The sequence below is a fragment of the Neomonachus schauinslandi genome, chromosome 6 (genome assembly GCF_002201575.2).
Source record: "Neomonachus schauinslandi chromosome 6, ASM220157v2, whole genome shotgun sequence".
Classification (NCBI taxonomy): Eukaryota; Metazoa; Chordata; class Mammalia; order Carnivora; family Phocidae; genus Neomonachus; species Neomonachus schauinslandi.
Genome location: NC_058408.1, coordinates 119,198,324 through 119,217,486, shown reverse-complemented (window position 1 = coordinate 119,217,486; position 19,163 = coordinate 119,198,324). Strand labels below are relative to the sequence as shown.

The 19,163-nt window shown below is 38.7% G+C and overlaps 1 protein-coding gene across 3 annotated transcripts in view; it reads right to left on the bottom strand.

Annotated features, from left to right (window-relative positions):
• PCGF5 (polycomb group ring finger 5) overlaps positions 1-19,163 on the bottom strand; it is a 117,975-nt gene that overhangs the window by 36,420 nt on the left and 62,392 nt on the right. For all 3 annotated transcript variants that reach the window (XM_021700200.2, XM_021700201.2, XM_044916104.1), the window contains 4 exons: positions 11,715-11,811; positions 3,376-3,431; positions 3,208-3,267; positions 716-864 (listed from right to left, as the gene is read on the bottom strand). In XM_021700200.2, coding sequence (XP_021555875.1) covers positions 716-864; positions 3,208-3,267; positions 3,376-3,431; positions 11,715-11,811 — 362 coding nt within the window. The remainder of the gene's footprint in view (positions 1-715; positions 865-3,207; positions 3,268-3,375; positions 3,432-11,714; positions 11,812-19,163) is intronic.

Below are 19,163 nucleotides of genomic sequence, written 5' to 3'. Positions count from 1 at the left end.
CAGAAATCATTACCTAAATAACACCATTTAAAGACCAAAGAAAATAAATAAAAGTGAATAGGATGTTTTAAACTCTCTAGTATATAGATCCTTCACAAAAAGGTCGAATTAGCAGGTAGATACAGGGGAAAACAGGATTAGAAATGGAGATTCTACAGGAAATATCTGGGAGCCTTTAAGGATTTTCAAAGTTCACAGGCACTTTAGGACACCCAATTTTACTTCAAAACCAATTATATTATTTATAAAATGTATTAGCCATGACATGGATGGTTTTTTGAGTTGCAAATAAAAATAGAGAAATAAAGGAGAAAATGAGGAGAGGATGAATGAAAGAGTTGGAGACACTGCCCATCATGTGATGTAATGATGTGAGTCTGAATTGGTTACCACACGTAAAAAGGGAGAAACAATGTATATGAACTCCCAACAAAGGTATAAAAGGAGGTAACAGAGAAATAGAGGCGTGATTCTTGGAATTAGCCACTAGGTGGTGGCATTGGCCCAGGACTGTTCAGTTGTGGGGGCTGGAAATCAGGTGCCTGGAGTAAGCAATTGTTTGGTCATTTGTTGCTATGGGGCTGTCAGAGAATGGTATTCTACTTGATGATGTTAATAAAAATTTTGAAAGCAAGCACTAGCCAAATTCATCAACAAATTATCAAAGATTTACTATAAAATGATTATAAAAATAGAACTGTGCTTGTCCACTCACCTTTACTACATTGTCCCCTGATTGTCCATTATTTCGTAAACAATCTAGACATATAGCAATTTGTGGGTCACTTCTGTGATAGTCTTTATCATCTTGATTTTCATCACCTTCTTCATCTACTTTAGGTTTGTCAACTTTTGAAGTATCATCTGTATATTTTAAACAAACCAAGTTAGATGTAACTCCAAGTTGATTTTAAAGTTAAGCAACAGTGTATTAATCAAGACAAAAATCATCAAAACAAAAATGTTTAAAAAACCAAGAAATGCTTTTTAAACATTTTTGTTTTGATGAAGAATAACTGAAAATTTTAATATTTTTAAAATGTTCCAACCAACTCAACAATGGAAATATTTTTAAAAAGCCATCAGTGACTTATTAACATAACCTAAAATTTCTTGGCTCACTGGGATATCCAAATGAAAGATTCAGAACTACCTATATCTGGCCACAAAAATTATTGCAATTAATGATTAGACCACTTAGAAAGTAGACGGGATATAAAAATATTCCAAATTCTATATATATTCAAATTTGAAACCAAGCAGTCTTCAAAGTATAGTCTTTGAGTTCTCAAAATTTCAAATTATTAGATACTCATAAAACCAGCTAGTGAAATATGAGTAGAATGAATTAGCTTTTTAAAACATGTATGTAGCCATGTAATGTTAAAAATCCAGTAAAGAAATCAATGGCATACTTTGTTTCATACAAATGTATTTAACCTATGAAATACCTGCAGCCTACATATAATACAACGCATGTGCCAATTCATTTCTTTACAGAGTCCCTTTCACTCTGTGTTTGATATGCATTGTGCTAGGCTTAGGGGAATAGTGAAACCAGAGTGTTCTCATCCTCACCCTCACAGTGGTCAGGGTACAGGAGGAGATACAGGCAAGTAAAGAAAACAGATGGAGAAGTATGATAAGGACTCTGATGGAAGAGGTAAAAATAGACTACGTGGGCACCTATAAGAGAGGTATCCAAACTTGGGGTGAAGCAGAGATTCAGGGAAAGGTATAGAAAATCCCAGGAAAAAAAATAACAGGTTAGCCCCTCTTTACTGCCTAATAAAAGCAATACAGTTGTATCATAAAGGGCAGGTGGGTTCTCTTTCTTCTGCATTCTTTCTTCTATCTATTTATGTGGAATCCACATAGACAGGAGCTGCCTTTTATGAACCAAACTCCCAGCACCAAGAAAAGATTCACATTCTCTACCCAAACTCAAGACAAAACATTATAAAATACTTTAAAAAGGGAGAAATATGGGTAAAGGGAGATACACACAAAGTAGGCTGTGGTCTTTCATGAGTCTGTAAGATACACCGAGTCCTGGACTAAACCTACTATATACCTTATGATGACAATCCCTTGGTTTCCTGTTCAAGATAGTCAAAAATTTGAACATTTAGTCAACTTTATATTATTTATACTTTAGTGGAGTCATTTTTTGGTCAAGCTTGGGCTTCTTTGCTCATTTTGTTGTTACAGATAAAAAATAATCCCTACCTACCTTATTCCAGTAATTGAAACTATTCTCAAACCTCCCCTGCTATTGGAAGCCAGCCTTGAACAGTTAAGTTGAATAAAATACAGATGAAATGAGAAAGACAGGACTTCCTCACCTATCTTAATGGTATGTAACTGATAATCCTATGATCTTAAGCTCACAATGAGCCTATAAAAACACGCATACATCATTAAAAGATTTCAATGGTATTTAGGCTATCCTGAAATAAATCTCATATTAAATAACAGTGGGAAAAGCATACTATTCCTTTTAATTTCAGGTATGTTATGTTTTTTTTTTCCCGTTGTGTGACTTATACATACTAAAAAGCCTTTTCTCTGCCCAGTAATGTTTGTCACTTTGCTGAGATTATTATTAAAAACTACTGATGGCAGAGTCTCCTGGGACCCAGAAGAGAAATGTGGACACTCTGTGTAAGTGATGGGGAAAATTCCCATAAGCAACTGGAAGTATTTTTCATATCTCAGGATATATAAATTTGTATCATCTGAGTTCCACCTATAAACATGTAATTCCAGATTATCAGAGCATAGACGGATCCCCTGATCTGGCACTCAGCGACATCTTGGCTCCTTCCCCAATAAAACAAACATACAAAATAAGATAAAATAGAAAACCCCTCAGTGTTTAGATGCAGACTATGGCTATTTCTTCAGTTTCCTTTAGCTCTCCAGCAAATACTGCTATAATCAGTCATCAGTTTCCAGTTTTATCTCCTTTTTCTCTTCCCAAAGTCCAATTTTCTCTACTTCCAATTGCCTTCATTGGTGTTGACTCCAGATTTACACACATGTATATAATATCTCATGGTTTTATACAAAAGGATCATAATGTAAATGAAGGGCTACATGAATTTTGTACTGGAGAAATCCGAGCTTGAACAGAGATTACTTCACCAAAGCTACAAAAAGCTAGCCACTTTGAGAGATTGTATCAGATACAGACATAAAAGTCACCTTGTCCATTTTCTTGAGGCTTATTTTTCTTCCAAAATTCAGATTCACGCTCAAGTTCCTCTAATTTAAAAGAAAAAAGAAATATAATAGAAATAATCATGAAATCTTTAATAGAAATGTTGACTTCATAGACCACAAAAATCTGCAAGAAGCCAAAAAGCAACTTACGTTCTCGCAGTCCAGGGACCAGCTTAAATATAATTTCCTCTAATGTATTATCCAACCTTCCAAAGGGGAAAAAAGAGAATATACTAACAATGAAGATACCAAAATCCACTATTTGAGCAGTTAGAGAATGTATCTTACATGTATTACAAAATACAGGACGTAGACAATTTTAGCACATCTACTACACCAAACTCTGCATGCAGAGCGTACCCATTTCTAGCCTCTGCTGCAGGGCAGATTGATGACAAAAATGGTCCCAGTCCCCAGCTCTCTCTACATCTCTGCTATTTGAACAGGACTTTGAAATTCCTCCCTCAATTCAAGGATGGCATCTCTTTCCTCACCTCGAGAACGTACATGGGCTAGCCTTGAAACGTGCTTAGGCCAACAGAATGTGGCACTGGTGACACCATGCTTTGCTCAGAGCCAAAGCCTTACGAGGCCTCCCACAATTCTGTGCACTCGCTCCTAGAATCCTGTCACCCTGAGAACGAGTCTGGAGGATGGGACACCATGGACGTGCCAGGCTGCCCTGCTGAGGCCACCTTAGACTCATTCATCCACTGGGGTCTCCTGAGTGAGCCCAGCCAAGACCCCAAGAATCACCTAGGTCTGTGAACCACACAGACGTGTGAGGAATAATAAACACTTTTATTACTGTTTTAAACATGAAATTTAGGGCTGGTCTGTTATGCAGCAATAGCTGATACACCTGCTCTCAAACTCTGTACCATCACTCTGGCTCTATCCTGTAAAGGAAATAATGTCCATTCCTTTCTTCTGAGCAGTTTAGACCTTTTTTTTTTTTTTTTTTAAAGATTTTATTTATTTATTTGACAGAGACAGAGATAGCGAGAGCGGGAACACAAGCAGCGGGAGTGGGAGAGGGAGAGGGAGAAGCAGGCTTGCCCCCGAGGGAGGGAGCTCGATGTGGGGCTTGATCCCAGGGCCCTAGGATCATGACCTGAGCCAAAGGCAGACGCTCAACAACTGAGCCACCCAGGCGCCCCCAATTTAGATCTTTCAATCATTCTATCTTCTGAGATAAGAAATGTAAATATTGATTTACATTCCCCCCCCGCCCCCCCACCATTTCCTTTTCTGGCCATGGAGGAGTGAAACGCCACCTTTCCGTGGCTCGTCCTTCAGTCTCCTCCTGCTCCCACAGCCCTTTTCTCTCCCCATCCCCCTCACCGGGCTCAGCAGCATTACTCTTCTAGAATACAAACACGTACAACTTTCTCACATCTAAAAACCCCCAAAACCTTTGCTGAACCTATTGTCTTTTCAAGCTGTTAGCAGCTTCTCAATCTTTTCTTCCAACTAGAAAAGTCTGAAAGCATGATCGACCTTATTTCTGCCACACACTCTGGGCTTTGCTTCTTTTACTCTACTGAAATGATTGTAACTTCCACACTGAACAGGTTTAAATTCTTGTTTTAGAATTACAGTTTAAAAATTGTAGATGATTTTTTTTTAATTAATTTATTTATTTGATAGAGACACAGAGAGAGAGCGAACACAAGCAGGGAGAGTGGGAGAGGGAGAAGCAGGCTTCCAGCTGAGCAGAGAGCCCGATGCGAGGCTCGATCCCAGGACTCTGGGATCATGACCTGAGCCGAAGGCAGATGCTTAATGACTGAGCCACCCAGGCGCCCTGTAGATGATTTTTAAAAGTAATTTTTCTCCTATATTGCTCTATAGCAGTTTGACACTGTTGTCTAACACTGCCCCTTGAAAATTCCCCTTCCCGGTTTTCTGTCTACTTTTCTTTGTCCCTAAAGTAATTTTCTTTTTCCAACTACCTCAAAATTTGAGTGTTCCCCATTGCTGTGCACTCTGCACTCTCTGACCTCTTCTACAGGTTGCCCTGCCTGGATGACCACATCCACATTTATGGCTTGAAGACTAACATACAGGCAGATTACAGGTGTACACACACATACATACACATTACACCTCTCTGCTGAGCTCAAGTTCTGTGTTTCTAACTGATACTGAAGATCTCAAGCACCTCCTTTTGCTCATCACTGTCAAGACTGTCTCATCTATCCTTCAACAAAATACTGAATACCTTTCTCAGTGTCTTACTTTTTAAAAAATCAAACTTAGAAATGATACCATCTCTCTCCCAAATAGACTCAAAATGCAAGAATTATCTGAGCCTTCCCCCACCCCCCTCTCAATTCACACATTTACTCACCCAGCCCCACTGACCACACCTTCTCCATGTTTCTCCCACCTTGTCTTCCCACACCTCCATGCTTCCACTCCACCAACTGCCACCCTACTGACAGGACAGTACAGAGCTCCCTCCCTTTAAGCTGACATGCTCATAGTACATCTTCCTTAAGCACTAATTTGATCACTATCTGCCTGCTCAGTAACTAATTTCTTCCCACCACCTGGCTTTGAGTGTTTATATAACTTGAGTCCAACCTAAAACTGTAACTGGTATTGTTGTCTTTCTTCTCTAGCCAACTGCCTTATTCAATTATCCCTAAGAATGCCCTGTCACTTCCAATCTGTTTTTCTCCCTCATGCTCTTCATCCTGGCTCATATACTCTTTTCTTGCTCTCCAACCCAATCAATGTTACCTTATTCTTCAAGACTTAATTCAAATACTGACTCATTCACAAAGTTTTCCCCCAGACTATTTAATAGTAGTACTTAAGTGAAGTATTTTTAATATTTTTTAATCAGAGTAATACACACACACACACAAATTTACAGATCAAACTTCTCCACAAAACTTTTATTAAAATACAACATTTTCATGCCCCACCTTCCCCATTCCTAATTCTTACAACCCCAGAGGCAGCCACTTTCAAATCCAACCTGTTTCTTCTGGTAGCCATGCCTTTTCTCCTGTCTAGATTCTTTGGACCTCCTTTTATGGAAAATAAAGATTTGGTTCTCTGATATCATCTTGCCAGCCCTCTTTCTTCCCAATGTATACTATACTCTCATCTTCCTGATATACTTTTATTACCATTTTTTGGTTTAATAAGAGGTGTTTACATGGTTATAATTATGTAAATATTTATAGTGTACTCTGATTATAGACATCCCCTCATTCAACTTTTTTCTTTCTGTAGTGTTAGTGATTGCTTCCTTTTCTTCATTTTCTATGTACCTATTCCCAAATTCTTTAGAAGAATTTGTTCTCACTGTTCTCAAACAGATCAGGAATTGACCAGGTTCATTTCTGTTCCTCTGAGGCATTCCTCACCAAACTGATGTCCTCTCCTCCTATCCAGTTTAGGACGGATTTACTCCAAGGTCAGTCATTAAAACCCCACCCTTGCAACGTACCTTCAATTCCCTTGTTTGTCCCTCTCTCACTTGCTCAAAATTATTTGCTACAACCACAAAACTGGCTAAATCCAATTCTTCATTAACCTGCGTCCATGGCTAGAAAAAACACAACCACACCCCTACAAATTCCTAACTACAACCCCGATGTGCCTTTAAAGTTGCTAGGAATCCTACTATACTTCTCCAATTTATTCTCTCACATTCCTGGATAGCACAAATTTTTCTCTCCTCAAACCATTACATCCCCTCTTTCAATCCTTACTCTTGGCTGATAAACATTTTCTCCTCAATGAAGAACTTCCACAGACTCTGACCACCATATGTGCCTACAGCGCATGCACCCACATATACTCTGCCCTCCTGCCTGTTGCTACAGATGATCTGTCAGTGCTCCTATGTAAAGCCAGTCTCCTCTCTCACTCTATGAGATTCCATTCCCTCTCATCTGCCAAGAACATTGTTTCACCAATCCCCCCCCCACTCCACTCTCCTACATTACTAACCTGTTCTCTACTGGGCCATTCCCTTCAAACACGCCATTTTTTTTGGCTTGTATCAAATACAGCAGAAACCTTCTTGACTGTATTTCCCCTAACAGCTACTATCCCATTTCTTTGCTTCCATTTGTGGCAAAACTTTGAAGGAGTTGTCTATACTCACTGCTTCTAATTATTCTTTCTCCCTTTCCCTCTTGAAACAATCCAATTGGGTTTTTGCCTCATGATTCTACTGAAGTGCTCTTGTCAAGGCTGATGACCTTCATCTTGTTAAATCCAACCATCAATTATCTTCACTTTACTTGACTCCAGGAACAACATCTGACACAGTTGATCACTCTCTTTTTTTGATACACATTCTTTACTTGGCTTCCAAACCACACTCCTGGATTTTCCTTCTATTTCATTGACTGAGCCTTTTCAGCTTCCTTTGCTGGTTCTTTCTCCTCACTCTGATCTCTCAACGTGGGAATGCTCCAAGGCAAAATCCTTGGTCCTCTCTTCTCTCTCCATACTCCCTCAAGGGAACTCATCCCGTGTCTCACAGTTTAAATACCTTCTATATGCTGAATACTACCAAATATTTATCTCCAGCCAGACCTCTCCCTTGAACCACAGACTTGTATATCCACCTGCCAACTTTCTCTCTCCTCTGAAATGATTAACAGACTCAATATGTACAAAACCAAACTCTCAATCTACCCCTTCCCCAAAGCTGTTCCATCCTTAGTCTTCCCTGTCTCAGTTAATGACAACTCCATTATTCCAGTTGCTCAGTCAGGAATCTCAGGTCAGGGTCTACTCTTTCTCTCAGACTCTACTATATCCAGTCCACCAGCAAATCTTGCTGGATCTTCCTTCAAACTCTATCTAGGATATAACCATCTCTTGCACCCTCTGTGGCTACCGTCCCTTACCTGGATTACGTTCTAGCTGCTCTCCCTGCTTCTACCTTTGTCTTGCGATGTACACTGTATTCTCAACATGGTCCTCAAAATGATCCTCTTAAGCCAGGTCATGTCCATCCTCTAACCAAAACCTTGCAGTGGTTCCCCATTTCACTCAGAGTAAAAGATAACATTTTTACAGTGGCCTACATGACTCCCATTATGTCTCTGCCCTCACCTCCCACTATTCTCTCCCTCACTCACTGGTCTCCTTGATGTTCCTCGAACAAGTTTCAGGTGCACCCTTGACTTAGTTCCTTTGCATTGGTTCCTCCCTTTATCTGGAACAGGCATGCTTTCCCTAGATTTATATATGGCTAACTACCTCATGGCCGTTAATTCTTTGCTCAAAGCTTACCTTCCCAGTGAGGCCTATCCTCACCATTTCATTTGAAATTGCAATCTGCCCCTCCCTTCACACTCCTCACCAGCACCTTCTCCTTTTTCCCCTTTGTTACTTTACAATGTACCATCTATTTGTTATACAGTTTGTTGTCTTTCTCTCCCCACAAAAATATTAACCCTATAAGGGCAAAAATCTTGTTCCATCTTGCCCACTCAAGCACCTAGTATGATGCCTGAACACAGCAGGCATTTAGTAAATCTCTGAATGAATGATTCCTCATAGCGTTTTCCATCCTCCTTCTACCATCTATATCAGCGATGTCTAGTAGAAATGTGAGTCAAATATGTAATTTTAAATTTTCTAGTGGGCACATTAAAAGTCTTTTACATGTTTTGTGTAAAATTCTAATGTTTTGTTTATGCATTAAACATTTAACAATGCATTTGTTTAGTAATTTTAATTTACTTAATAGTAAGGTTCTATTTAATGTAAAGGTATTCATACTGTTTCAGGGTTTCATTTAAATTAAATAAAATTTAAGGTTCCATTCCTCAGGTATACTAGCAACATCACAAGTCCCCCACAGCCACATGAGGCTAATGGCTATGAGACTGAACAGCACTGACACAGACTGTTTGCCGGGCCTGCTGCACAACTCCTATCCTCCACCATCTCTCTCCCATGTTAGTCCCTTCCTCCTTGGTTTAGGCTCTAGGACATCCTCCAGTAGCCTCCTGAGAAAGTATGTAGGAGGAAAATCTGTTGATACCTGTGTATTAGACACAATGTTACCTACTGAAGAAGCCTTCGTTCCCCTTATTTTTTGCTAACAAAATCTGTTTATGTTCTGGCAGCAATATGTCCAGCCTCAGACATAAATCAGAATTTGCTAAGGCACCCCTAGACCCCACACCACCCCTTTAACTAGGGTTGCATGTGAGAGAAAGCCTGCTGGGGAACTTTTGGTGAAGCTCTTCTGTCAGCCACCTCCTGGGTCTGCTCGACTATCACCTCCATCAGTCTGCTTTCCAATTCCCATTCTTTCTCCCATTACTTCTCATCTTTTCTGCAAGTCTTTCCTGAGAACCCATGGTATTCTAGGAGTTATCCCCAGGTGCCAAGAATACTGAGTTCTTGTTCTTATCATCTCTGTGAGTTTGTCTTTAAAGGTTATTCCTTTGTAGAATAATTTTAGTGGAAAAGGAGAAAAAAAACTCTATAAAGGTTATCATTAGATAAACTGACAAAACTGGAATACGGAGGATAGATTAAAATATTACACCAATGTAATCACACTGTAGTTATGTAAGGTAATATCTGTATAAGAAATACACTCTAAAGTAGTTAGGGATAAGGGGCCGTGAGGTGTGTAACTTACTCTCAAATGGTTCAGAAAAAACAGAGCAGACAGGTATGCACATGATAAAGCAAAAGAGATAAAATGTTAACAATAAACTAATCTGGGTAAAGAGAATACAAGTGTTTCTTGTATTTTGGGAACTTTTTGTGAGTTTTAAATTATTTCCAAGTAAAAAGTTAAAAAAATGTGACATACTTTAGCCAAGGGATTACATTTGATTATCCCTTCAGGTATCTAATAGTCAAAACCAAAAGTTAATTTTTCTTCCAACATAGCACTTTAAAATGCAGTAGGTAGTAATTATTGTTTGGTATAGTTTTTGATAAAAGCATCTGGAAAAAACTTTAGAGGAAGAGTTTGCCCTGTTCGTCTCTGAGTGACTTAAATCAGGGTTTCTTGACCTCCATACTGCTGACATTTGGGGCTGGCTCTCTGGTGTGGGAGAAGGCTGTCCTATGAATCACAGGATGCTCAGTGGTGTCCAGCATCCCTAGCCTTTACCTACTAGACGCCAGCAGCACCCACCCAGACCTGACAATCAAAAACGTCTCCAGATGTTGCCAAAAGCACACCAGGGGTGGGGGTGGGGGTAGACCAAATCACCAGTGGTTGAGAAGCACTGATCAGGACTACAGAGTACAGGAGAACAGTGGTTCTCAAATGTTCACTTGTATCAGAAACACCTGGACGGCTTGCTAATAATAATAACTAAGATGGGCTCTACTCTTGAGTTTCTGAATCAGCAGGTCTGAGGTGGGGTTGAGAATTGTCATTTCTAACAAGATACTAATGGTTTGGGGACTACACTTTGAAAACCACTGGGCTTGACATTTACCTACAGATAAATTACTCCAATGACAGGCACTAAAATTTTTTTAAAAGTCTGAAATGTAAGACTTGCAAATCCAGATTTATAGAATGATGGCGAACATCACACAGATTACGAGGGTTATACAGGGGCTGTGCAGAGAATATCTAGCTCTGTTTTCAGATGTGTACTCCCCTAAGATCACACCGTTCATCTGTGGTGGAGCTATGGCAGGAAAAGTAGGAAGAAAATGGGTTTAGTGGTAAGGGGGCTTGTAGCTGCGAAACGACGTGTGTGTTTGGTTGAAGCCCTAGGAAAAGCTGAGTCACTTCTCTAAGTTTCAGTTTCCTAATGTGGGGAAAAAAGGGTTTAGATTAAGATCTTATAGACTACTTCCAGCTTTAAAAATACAGAATTATACTTAAGTGAATGGTAGTCATTTAAAAAAAATTCTTTAGGTTTTACATAAATGTTTATATATTTTTTTGATATAACTAAAAAATTAATAGTACCAAGGTACTATTGTTAGGTCTCTCACATTAGGTCTGCCCTCTTTCTACTATCGTGTTGCTCAATAAAAGTATGTGTGGAATATTAAAATACCAAAAATAACTACAACTAAAGTAGCTCTGAGATAAAGTTATAGTTTTAACAATTTGGAAATATATTTCTTAAATATTTAATGTTTAATATATACAGACTTATTTTTAAATTCCTCTTAATAAAATGCTTTAAAATGAAACAAAATGCTTAAAATGAAAATTTAAAAATTCATAAAACCTGTATCAACTGATTCAAGGTGCTAACAAATATTATGATGCATAATAAAACATATTAAGAGTTCATATAATTTGGGTGCCTAAGTTAAGCGGCTGCCTTCGGCTCAGGTCATGATCCCAGAGTCCCGGGATCCAGCCCCACATCAGGCTCCCTGCTCAGCGGGGAGTCTGCTTCTCCCTCTGACCCTCCCCCATCTTGTTCTCTCTCTCTCTCTCTCAAATCAATGATTAAAATCTTTAAAAAAAAAAAAAAAAGAGTTCATTATAAAGTATATTTACTTACCTCAACATTTCTAATGGATTTGTCTCATGCACTTGGTTGCCACACCTTGGACAGTCATTGCTATCTTCAAAGTGCTGGACAATACAAGTCTTACAGACTAAGAAGAAAGAAGATATTAGATTAAAATGCATCATTTGAACTTAAACTAAATGTAATCAGAAATAGTCTTTCAGAATTGCCTATTACAGGCAGAATACTATTCTTTAACCAAACTTTATAAAACTTAAAATTCTAACATTGTTAAAAAAAAAAACAAAACTGAAATAGTGTATACTACTCTGCTGATTGCTTTCTTAAATATATCCATAAACCAAATAACTTACTCATAATTACTATGGAAAATCTGGTGTGTTTACATAAAACAGTTCTTCTCATTTAAAGAAGGACAAAGAAAGGTATAAACTAGTAAGTCTGCAGTGCCTTCTTTTGAATGCAACATAAATAGTTCTTAATAAAACTGGAGAGTTTTCAACATGTTTGGATTACTTTCTTTTGGCAGGGTGCTCCTGGGACAAACAGGGGGTTACAATGGAACTTCTGGCCTTTGCAGAGCATGATGAGTCTGTGCTCATAATTCCATGGAGCATGAAGCATGGGTAGTGGCATCAAGTTGGTATAAAGGCATGAGAGGAAAAGTAGAACGACAACTGAGAAACTGACAGGGATAAGTAAGATTTTAAGTAAATATTCTAACCAAGACAATAGAAATATGATTTGTGGGGCGCCTGGGTGGCTCAGTTGGTTAAGCGACTGCCTTCGGCTCAGGTCATGATCCTGGAGTCCCTGGATCGAGTCCCGCATCGGGCTCCCTGCTCGGCAGGGAGTCTGCTTCTCCCTCTGACCCTCTCCCCTCTCACATACTCCCTCTCTCTCATTCTCTCTCTCTCAAATAAAAATAAATAAAATCTTTAAAAAAAAAAAAAAAAAAAAAAAAAAGAAATATGATTTGTGGATTTTTGGCTACTAGCCCATAGAGCCTACGCTTCCTCTAATAGTACGAATCTTTCTGGCTATGAATCTCTCTCACCTTTTCCCTAAGTTTTTATTACCTACTATGTCAACTGTCTTGCCCAAAACCTTAAACATATTTACAGCACCTGAACTATAAAAATTTTTTGATCTAATTCCCTATCCCAATACCCCCCCCATTTTATTACTCTGTATATTCTGAAATTTTCACCTGCTACAGATCAGCTCCTCCAACTCCTTTTCAACTCCACTATAAACTATCTCTTTTCCCCCTCCTCATGCCCCACACTACCTAAAAGAAGTAAAAGTTTATCTAAACAATTGATCAAAAGTAAACACTAGGATTCTTCTAAGATTAGGTCTGAAAATTCAAGCATATCCCATACGCTGGTCAGAGCAACAATGGTCAAGGAAGAATTCTACTAGGTATCTAATTTTAAAGTCACTAGTATATATACAGAATGGTATCTTGGTATTTCCTTTCATGTACTCATAGATTCAACAGACACTGAAGGCCATGCACTGTACTAAGAGTTGGGGATGTAGAGATCAACAAAACAAAGTCCATACCTTTATGGAGCTTACATTCTATTTGGAAAGGCAAACAAAGAATTTTAGTTAGTAACATGTGATATTTACAAACAAGCAAACAAAAGGTAGATAGAGTATTAAGCACCAGCAGCTGTTTTAGAGTGGCCACGGGAGGACTTTCTAAGATGACATGTGAGCAGATTTTTTTTGTTGGGTAAGTACACCCGAATCCCATTTTCTCTACCTCTTTTTACCATTACATACAGCTTTAAGGACAATAGCCCTTCACTAAAATTCTCAAATTTGGATGAAAGACAGTATCAGAAAACCTTAAAAATTAAAGGGCTTAGGTATGAATACTTCCTCTGTCTTCCAAATCTCTTGGCCCCAGAAAGGTTCTTCATGTCTTTTAAAAAGTCAGTGTTTGGGAAGGGAGGACTTTTTTGGTAAGCTATACTGAAGTGGAGAACAGAGAAGCTGAATTCTTTTAAAAGATTGCTGGTATTTGCTCTTTTTCCCGGGACACTAGATAAGTCTCTGAAATTTGGGAAAGAAGGCAAAAAGGACAGATAAGAGGCAAGAATGAAGAGTATTACAAAGGCTGATCCTATCCTGAATCTCTGATCTGACCCTGGAGCTCTGATCCTTGTGGTTCAAAAGGTTTATCATACTCAAAGGGTTCAGGAATTCCTGGTTGTCTACCAGCCTTGGCCCAAATAGAGGCACGTGACATGCCCAGAGCAAGTCCTCATCCAGGTCAGCCAAAAGACTAAGGGAAGAAGCCTCTCTTCCCAGGGCCTAAGATACTAATCTAGGTTGCTAAAGGAAGAAATATAAGGCTCATCCATCCAGACACGCATATAACTTCAAGAATAAGGCTGTGTTCACTGCTTATGGTGAAGGCAGCACCAGTGCCCAAGGATGCTGATGAGGAATCTTCATCAGCATCTAGATCTGGACTGTCCAAGATGGCAGCCACTAGCCACATGTGGCTGAGCACTTGAAATACTGCTAGTTCAAGTTGGGATGTGCTTTCAGTGTAAACTGGACATCAGAATTCAAAGACTCAGCATGAAAAAAGTAATCTCATCAATTTTATATTAATCACGTTATGATATTTTAAACGTACTGAATAAAATAAAATATATTAAAATTAATTTCATTTGTTTCTTGTTTTAAAATGTGGCTACCAGAAAATTTAAAACTACACTAGTTGCTCACATTTTACTTCTACTGAACGAGTGCTGTTTTAGAGGGATGCAGAAAGCCCCATTGGGGGGTGAATTTATCTTTCACACCAACATCTGAGATACAGTACTTTATTCTACTTTTGAATATGAAGAAGAGGTTTCCACAGGCTAGGTTACCTGCCTACTCTGATGAATGGCAGCACAGAGACTTGAATCCAGGTTTTCTGATATGAAATCACAAATTTTATGTCAAATTTTAAAGATTTGTAACTTTACAAAGGAAAAGAATGTTATATAAAAATATCAACTGTATCAGGCACCACCCTAAATGCTTCATTTATTTAATTCAACACTATTTAATAATTTAACCCTCATTAAAACCCTATTAGATAATATTATTAGGCCTCTTAACAGCTGAAGAAACTCAGAACTTTAGTAATTTGCCAAAAATCACCGAGTAAGTAAGAAAAGCCAGGGTTTGAATCAAGAGCCCATTTTCTTAACTAACACATGCCTATGTGACACATTTTCTTCTAATTTCATTTCTATAGGTCTATAATATGTAGAAAAAGAATGCCTTATCCCTTAATTTGGGAACCTGAAAAATGTCTGTTTGTAGAATTAGATCTCCTTTTAAGCTAAATATTTTGCACAAAATAACCCCCTTAAGCAGCTTATTTATTCCTTTAAAAAAAATAACTGTAGAAAATACATTTTCCACATGCTTTTAAAAGCTGTTAAATAAAGCACAACCTAATATGAATTAGAACCTGAGAAAATCCAGACCAGAATTTCAGTGAAACTGAAAAAAGTAAAAGGAGGATTTGCTTTCCCTTAGATGCTTAAAAAACCCATCATTACAAAACTGACCTTTGATTCTTAGTTTATAATTTTGTTTGTACTAGCTGGAAAACTAATTTTTAAAATATCTTAAAGATTTAATACAAAGCTTTCTAACTGCTCAACAGCTGTACTGGTTGATTCAACTGGTCCAAGAAAGATGTTGAAAAAGTCCCCGCTTGTGGTTAAGACTGTGTATGAAGACCAACTAGAGTTTTCACTCTCACCAGCTACTACAGACAGGTGCTGTAGCCACAAGAAATACCTGAGTCAGAAAGGGAGTTCGGCTCACCAAAGATATCTAGTTGGAAAAACACCTAAATAGCAACAAGTGCTAACATTTACTGAACACTAACCAAATATCAGGCTCTGGGCTCAAGGCTTTGTGTGGATTATAGGATGGACTTTTACCACCCCCTTTGGCAAATGAGAAATGCAGTACTGGAGAACCTGAGCAGGCGGCCCACAGCTGGTCAGCTGTGTAGCAGAGGCGATATCCATCCTCAAGCTGTGCAGCTCCAGGCCTAATGCAACACATCTTAATGTCAATAACACTTGGTCCCTGCATTAAGATTTCATATTTTTAACTGATGTTTATATTTAGCTCATCACAAACAGCATTAAACTTCTGCCTAAAGCTTACTAAGACCGAATCTTTCCTTTGACCATTTCTTATCTATTGAACTAGATTGTTGTACAAATTAATACAGTAAGAGTCATTTGTCACCTAAAGCAGTGTTTCTTTTTCTGGAGTGTATAGATATAAAATAAAATATTACCCAGTCATAAAAAAGAATGAAATCTTGCCCTTTACAACAACATGGATGGACCTACAGGATGAGTGAAATAAGTTAGAGAAAAACAAGTACCAAATGACTTATATGTGGAATCTAAAAAGAAAAATAAAAAGGAACAAACAAAACAGAAACAGATTCATAGGTAGAGAAACAAACTGATGTTGCCAGAGGGGAAGAAGGTGGGGAGGGGGGAATGAATGAAATAGGTGAAGGGGATTAAGAGGTACGATCTTCCAGTTATAAAATAAGTAAGACATGGGATGTAATGTATAGCATAAGGAATACAGTCAATATTACTGTAACAACTTTATACGGTGACAGATGGTAACTAGGCTTATTGTGGTGACCATTTCGTAGCATTTCTAAACATCAAATCACTATGTTATATACCTAAGACTAATACAATATCGTATGTCAATTATTCCTCAATAAAAATGTTTTTTCAAAAAGCAGTGGTTCTCAAATCACCACAATCACCAGTGAGATTTTTTTAAAAAAACAGGTTCGTGAACCACATCCGAGACCAATTAAATCTGAATCTCTGGGAGATTAGCACCAGGATTCTAACTTTGCAAAGCTCTCTCACTGAGGCAGCCAAAAAAGAACTGGGAAATCCTGACCAAGATTTCAGTCAGAAGTCACTTTATTATTCACCATTAGGAAATAGTACTGTCACAGGATAAAACATATTCAAAGGAATATGGGATTGGGATGCCTGGGTGGCTCAGTCAGTTAAGCGTCTGCTTTCGGCTCAGATCATGATCCCAGGGTCCTGGGATGGAGTCCCACATCGGGCTCCCTGCTCAGCGGGGAGCCTGCTTCTCCCTCTGCTGCTCCCCCTGCTTGTGTGCTCTCTCTCTCGGACAAATAAATAAATAAAATCTTAAAAAAAGAAAAAAGGAAGACAAGAATATGGGATTAATGTACTCTTTCCTTATAATGCAGATTTACGTGAGAAGCCAGGTAGTACAGCAAAGTTGTTCTAGATAAAAATAATCTTGAGGGGCCCCTGGATGGCTCAGTCGTTAAGCGTCTGCCTTCGGCTCAGGTCGTGATCACAGGGTCCTGGGATCGAGCCCCGCATCGGGCTCCCTGCTCCGTGGGAAGCCTGCTTCTCCCTCTCCCACTCCCCCTGCTTGTGTTCCTGCTCTCGCTGTCTCTCTCTCTGTCAAATAAATAAATAAAATCTTTAAAAAAAAAAAAAAATAATAATCCTGAACCAGACTGCCTGGATCTGAATTCCAGTTCTCTCATTAGGCAAATCACTTACTTTATGTTTTTATGTACAAGGGAGATAGCAAAGGTTCCTATCTCCCAGGATTCTTGTGAAGATTAAATGAGATAATATATGTAAAATGTATAAATGAGTGTTGGAGAACTTGTAAATATCCAGTACATGTGAGCTATCACTATATATTAGATCACTGCATGAGCATGAAACAATAAGGGGGAGAATCGGAGTAACTGAATATTGAATGGCATCAGACTATGATTAGTTTCATGTGTCCATCTTAAATAACAGATGATCTTCCTAATGGAACTTGAAATGTCTATCATGTATTGGTATTAATCCTCTGCAGCCATGTCCACCCTAGAGATAGTCTTGCAATTCAAGTATGATATTTATGACACACTCCTTCACCTGAATGGAAACTGCTGATCTCTACATGTGTGGTATTTCTTTTTCTGGGGTGGAGGGTCCAAGATTAACCAACATGTCTCCATTATCCATTCCTTCCTTAACTTCCATGTTTAATATAATTCCCAGCATAGTCCCACCGGTCTAGGCCTTACCATGTTCTGTCTCTTCCTGATCACTTTGCACATACCTCCTCTGAAGTATGATCATCTGTTGATTTCATAGTTTAACTACAAGGGGTATCATCCTACTTTCTTATTTTCAAATTCTTTTTTTTTTGAGAGAGGGGGAGATAGAGAAAGAGGGAGAGAGACAAAGAGGGAGGGGAGAGTAAGAGGGGGGAGAGAGAGAGGAGGGGGAGAGGGAGAGAGAGAATCTTAAGCAGGCTCCACACCCACCCTGGAGCCCAGAGGGCGGGGAGTGATCTGGTGACCCAGAGATCATGACCTGAGCCAAAATCAAGAGTCAGACGTTTAACTGAATGAGCTACCCAGACGCCCTTATTTTCAAATTCTTGGTGGAGGGGGTTCTTCACAACAGGTACAAGGACCATTTGTTGTTGCTATCTTGGGTGTATGGTCCACCCACATCTCTTACGTATTACAGAGAGCTAGCTTCCCTGCTTTGATGACACAAGTAATCTACACAAATTTCTCTTCATGAGCACTAATTCTGCTATCACTGATAATAAAACAATATTCTTTTCTTTCGTGTCCTTGGTGTAGTCATTCATTAGTAATGCCCTGTTTATTGAAAATGATCAAATGCTGACTTCCTTTGTTAAAATCATCTGAATGTGTTAGTTTTATCTGTTAACATAGAAGCATACTTTTTCTTCTTTCCTTAAGCACATCAGTATCTTTATATGCCCTTCTTGATAGCACTCACTTGATACAGTTTGCCTTTGAAACATTTATCTATTATCTGCTAACAGTCTATAAGTAAACCGTGGTCATCTGCAAAGAGAAGAGGCATCAGTTTCCTGCTTTTGATACATAGTCTTAATGTGTGAAACTGACATTTTTATAAAAGTTTTCCAGAATAGCTATAATTTGCTTCTATGAGACAGTGTCTTCTGGTTTTACTTACATAAGGAACTAATAAATATCTTTATTTCTCTTATGTTATACATGGCACATTTCTTTTAAAGGCTTACATGAGCTGCAATTTCATGGAGAACACTAAGGACAGCATTCCTTTCTATTGAGTGGAATGCTTTATTATTGTCTCTACGGGACAGAGGAACAGGCAGCAAGGCAGAGTTTTTTGAAGAGGGTCAGGACAGAATCTTGGGATTTAAGCATGGTAGTGGGATCTTAGACCAAACAGACCAGGAGACCAAAAGGCGCAGAAAGGCTGGAAAGGTTACCCCACTTCCACAGACAGGTTTAAGGAGTCAAGTACCACTCCAAGGTCAAGGTAGAGTCTGGTAGCTCAGTCAGTGCAGGGCCGCCCTCATTCCCCTCCTTATCAACAGAAATTT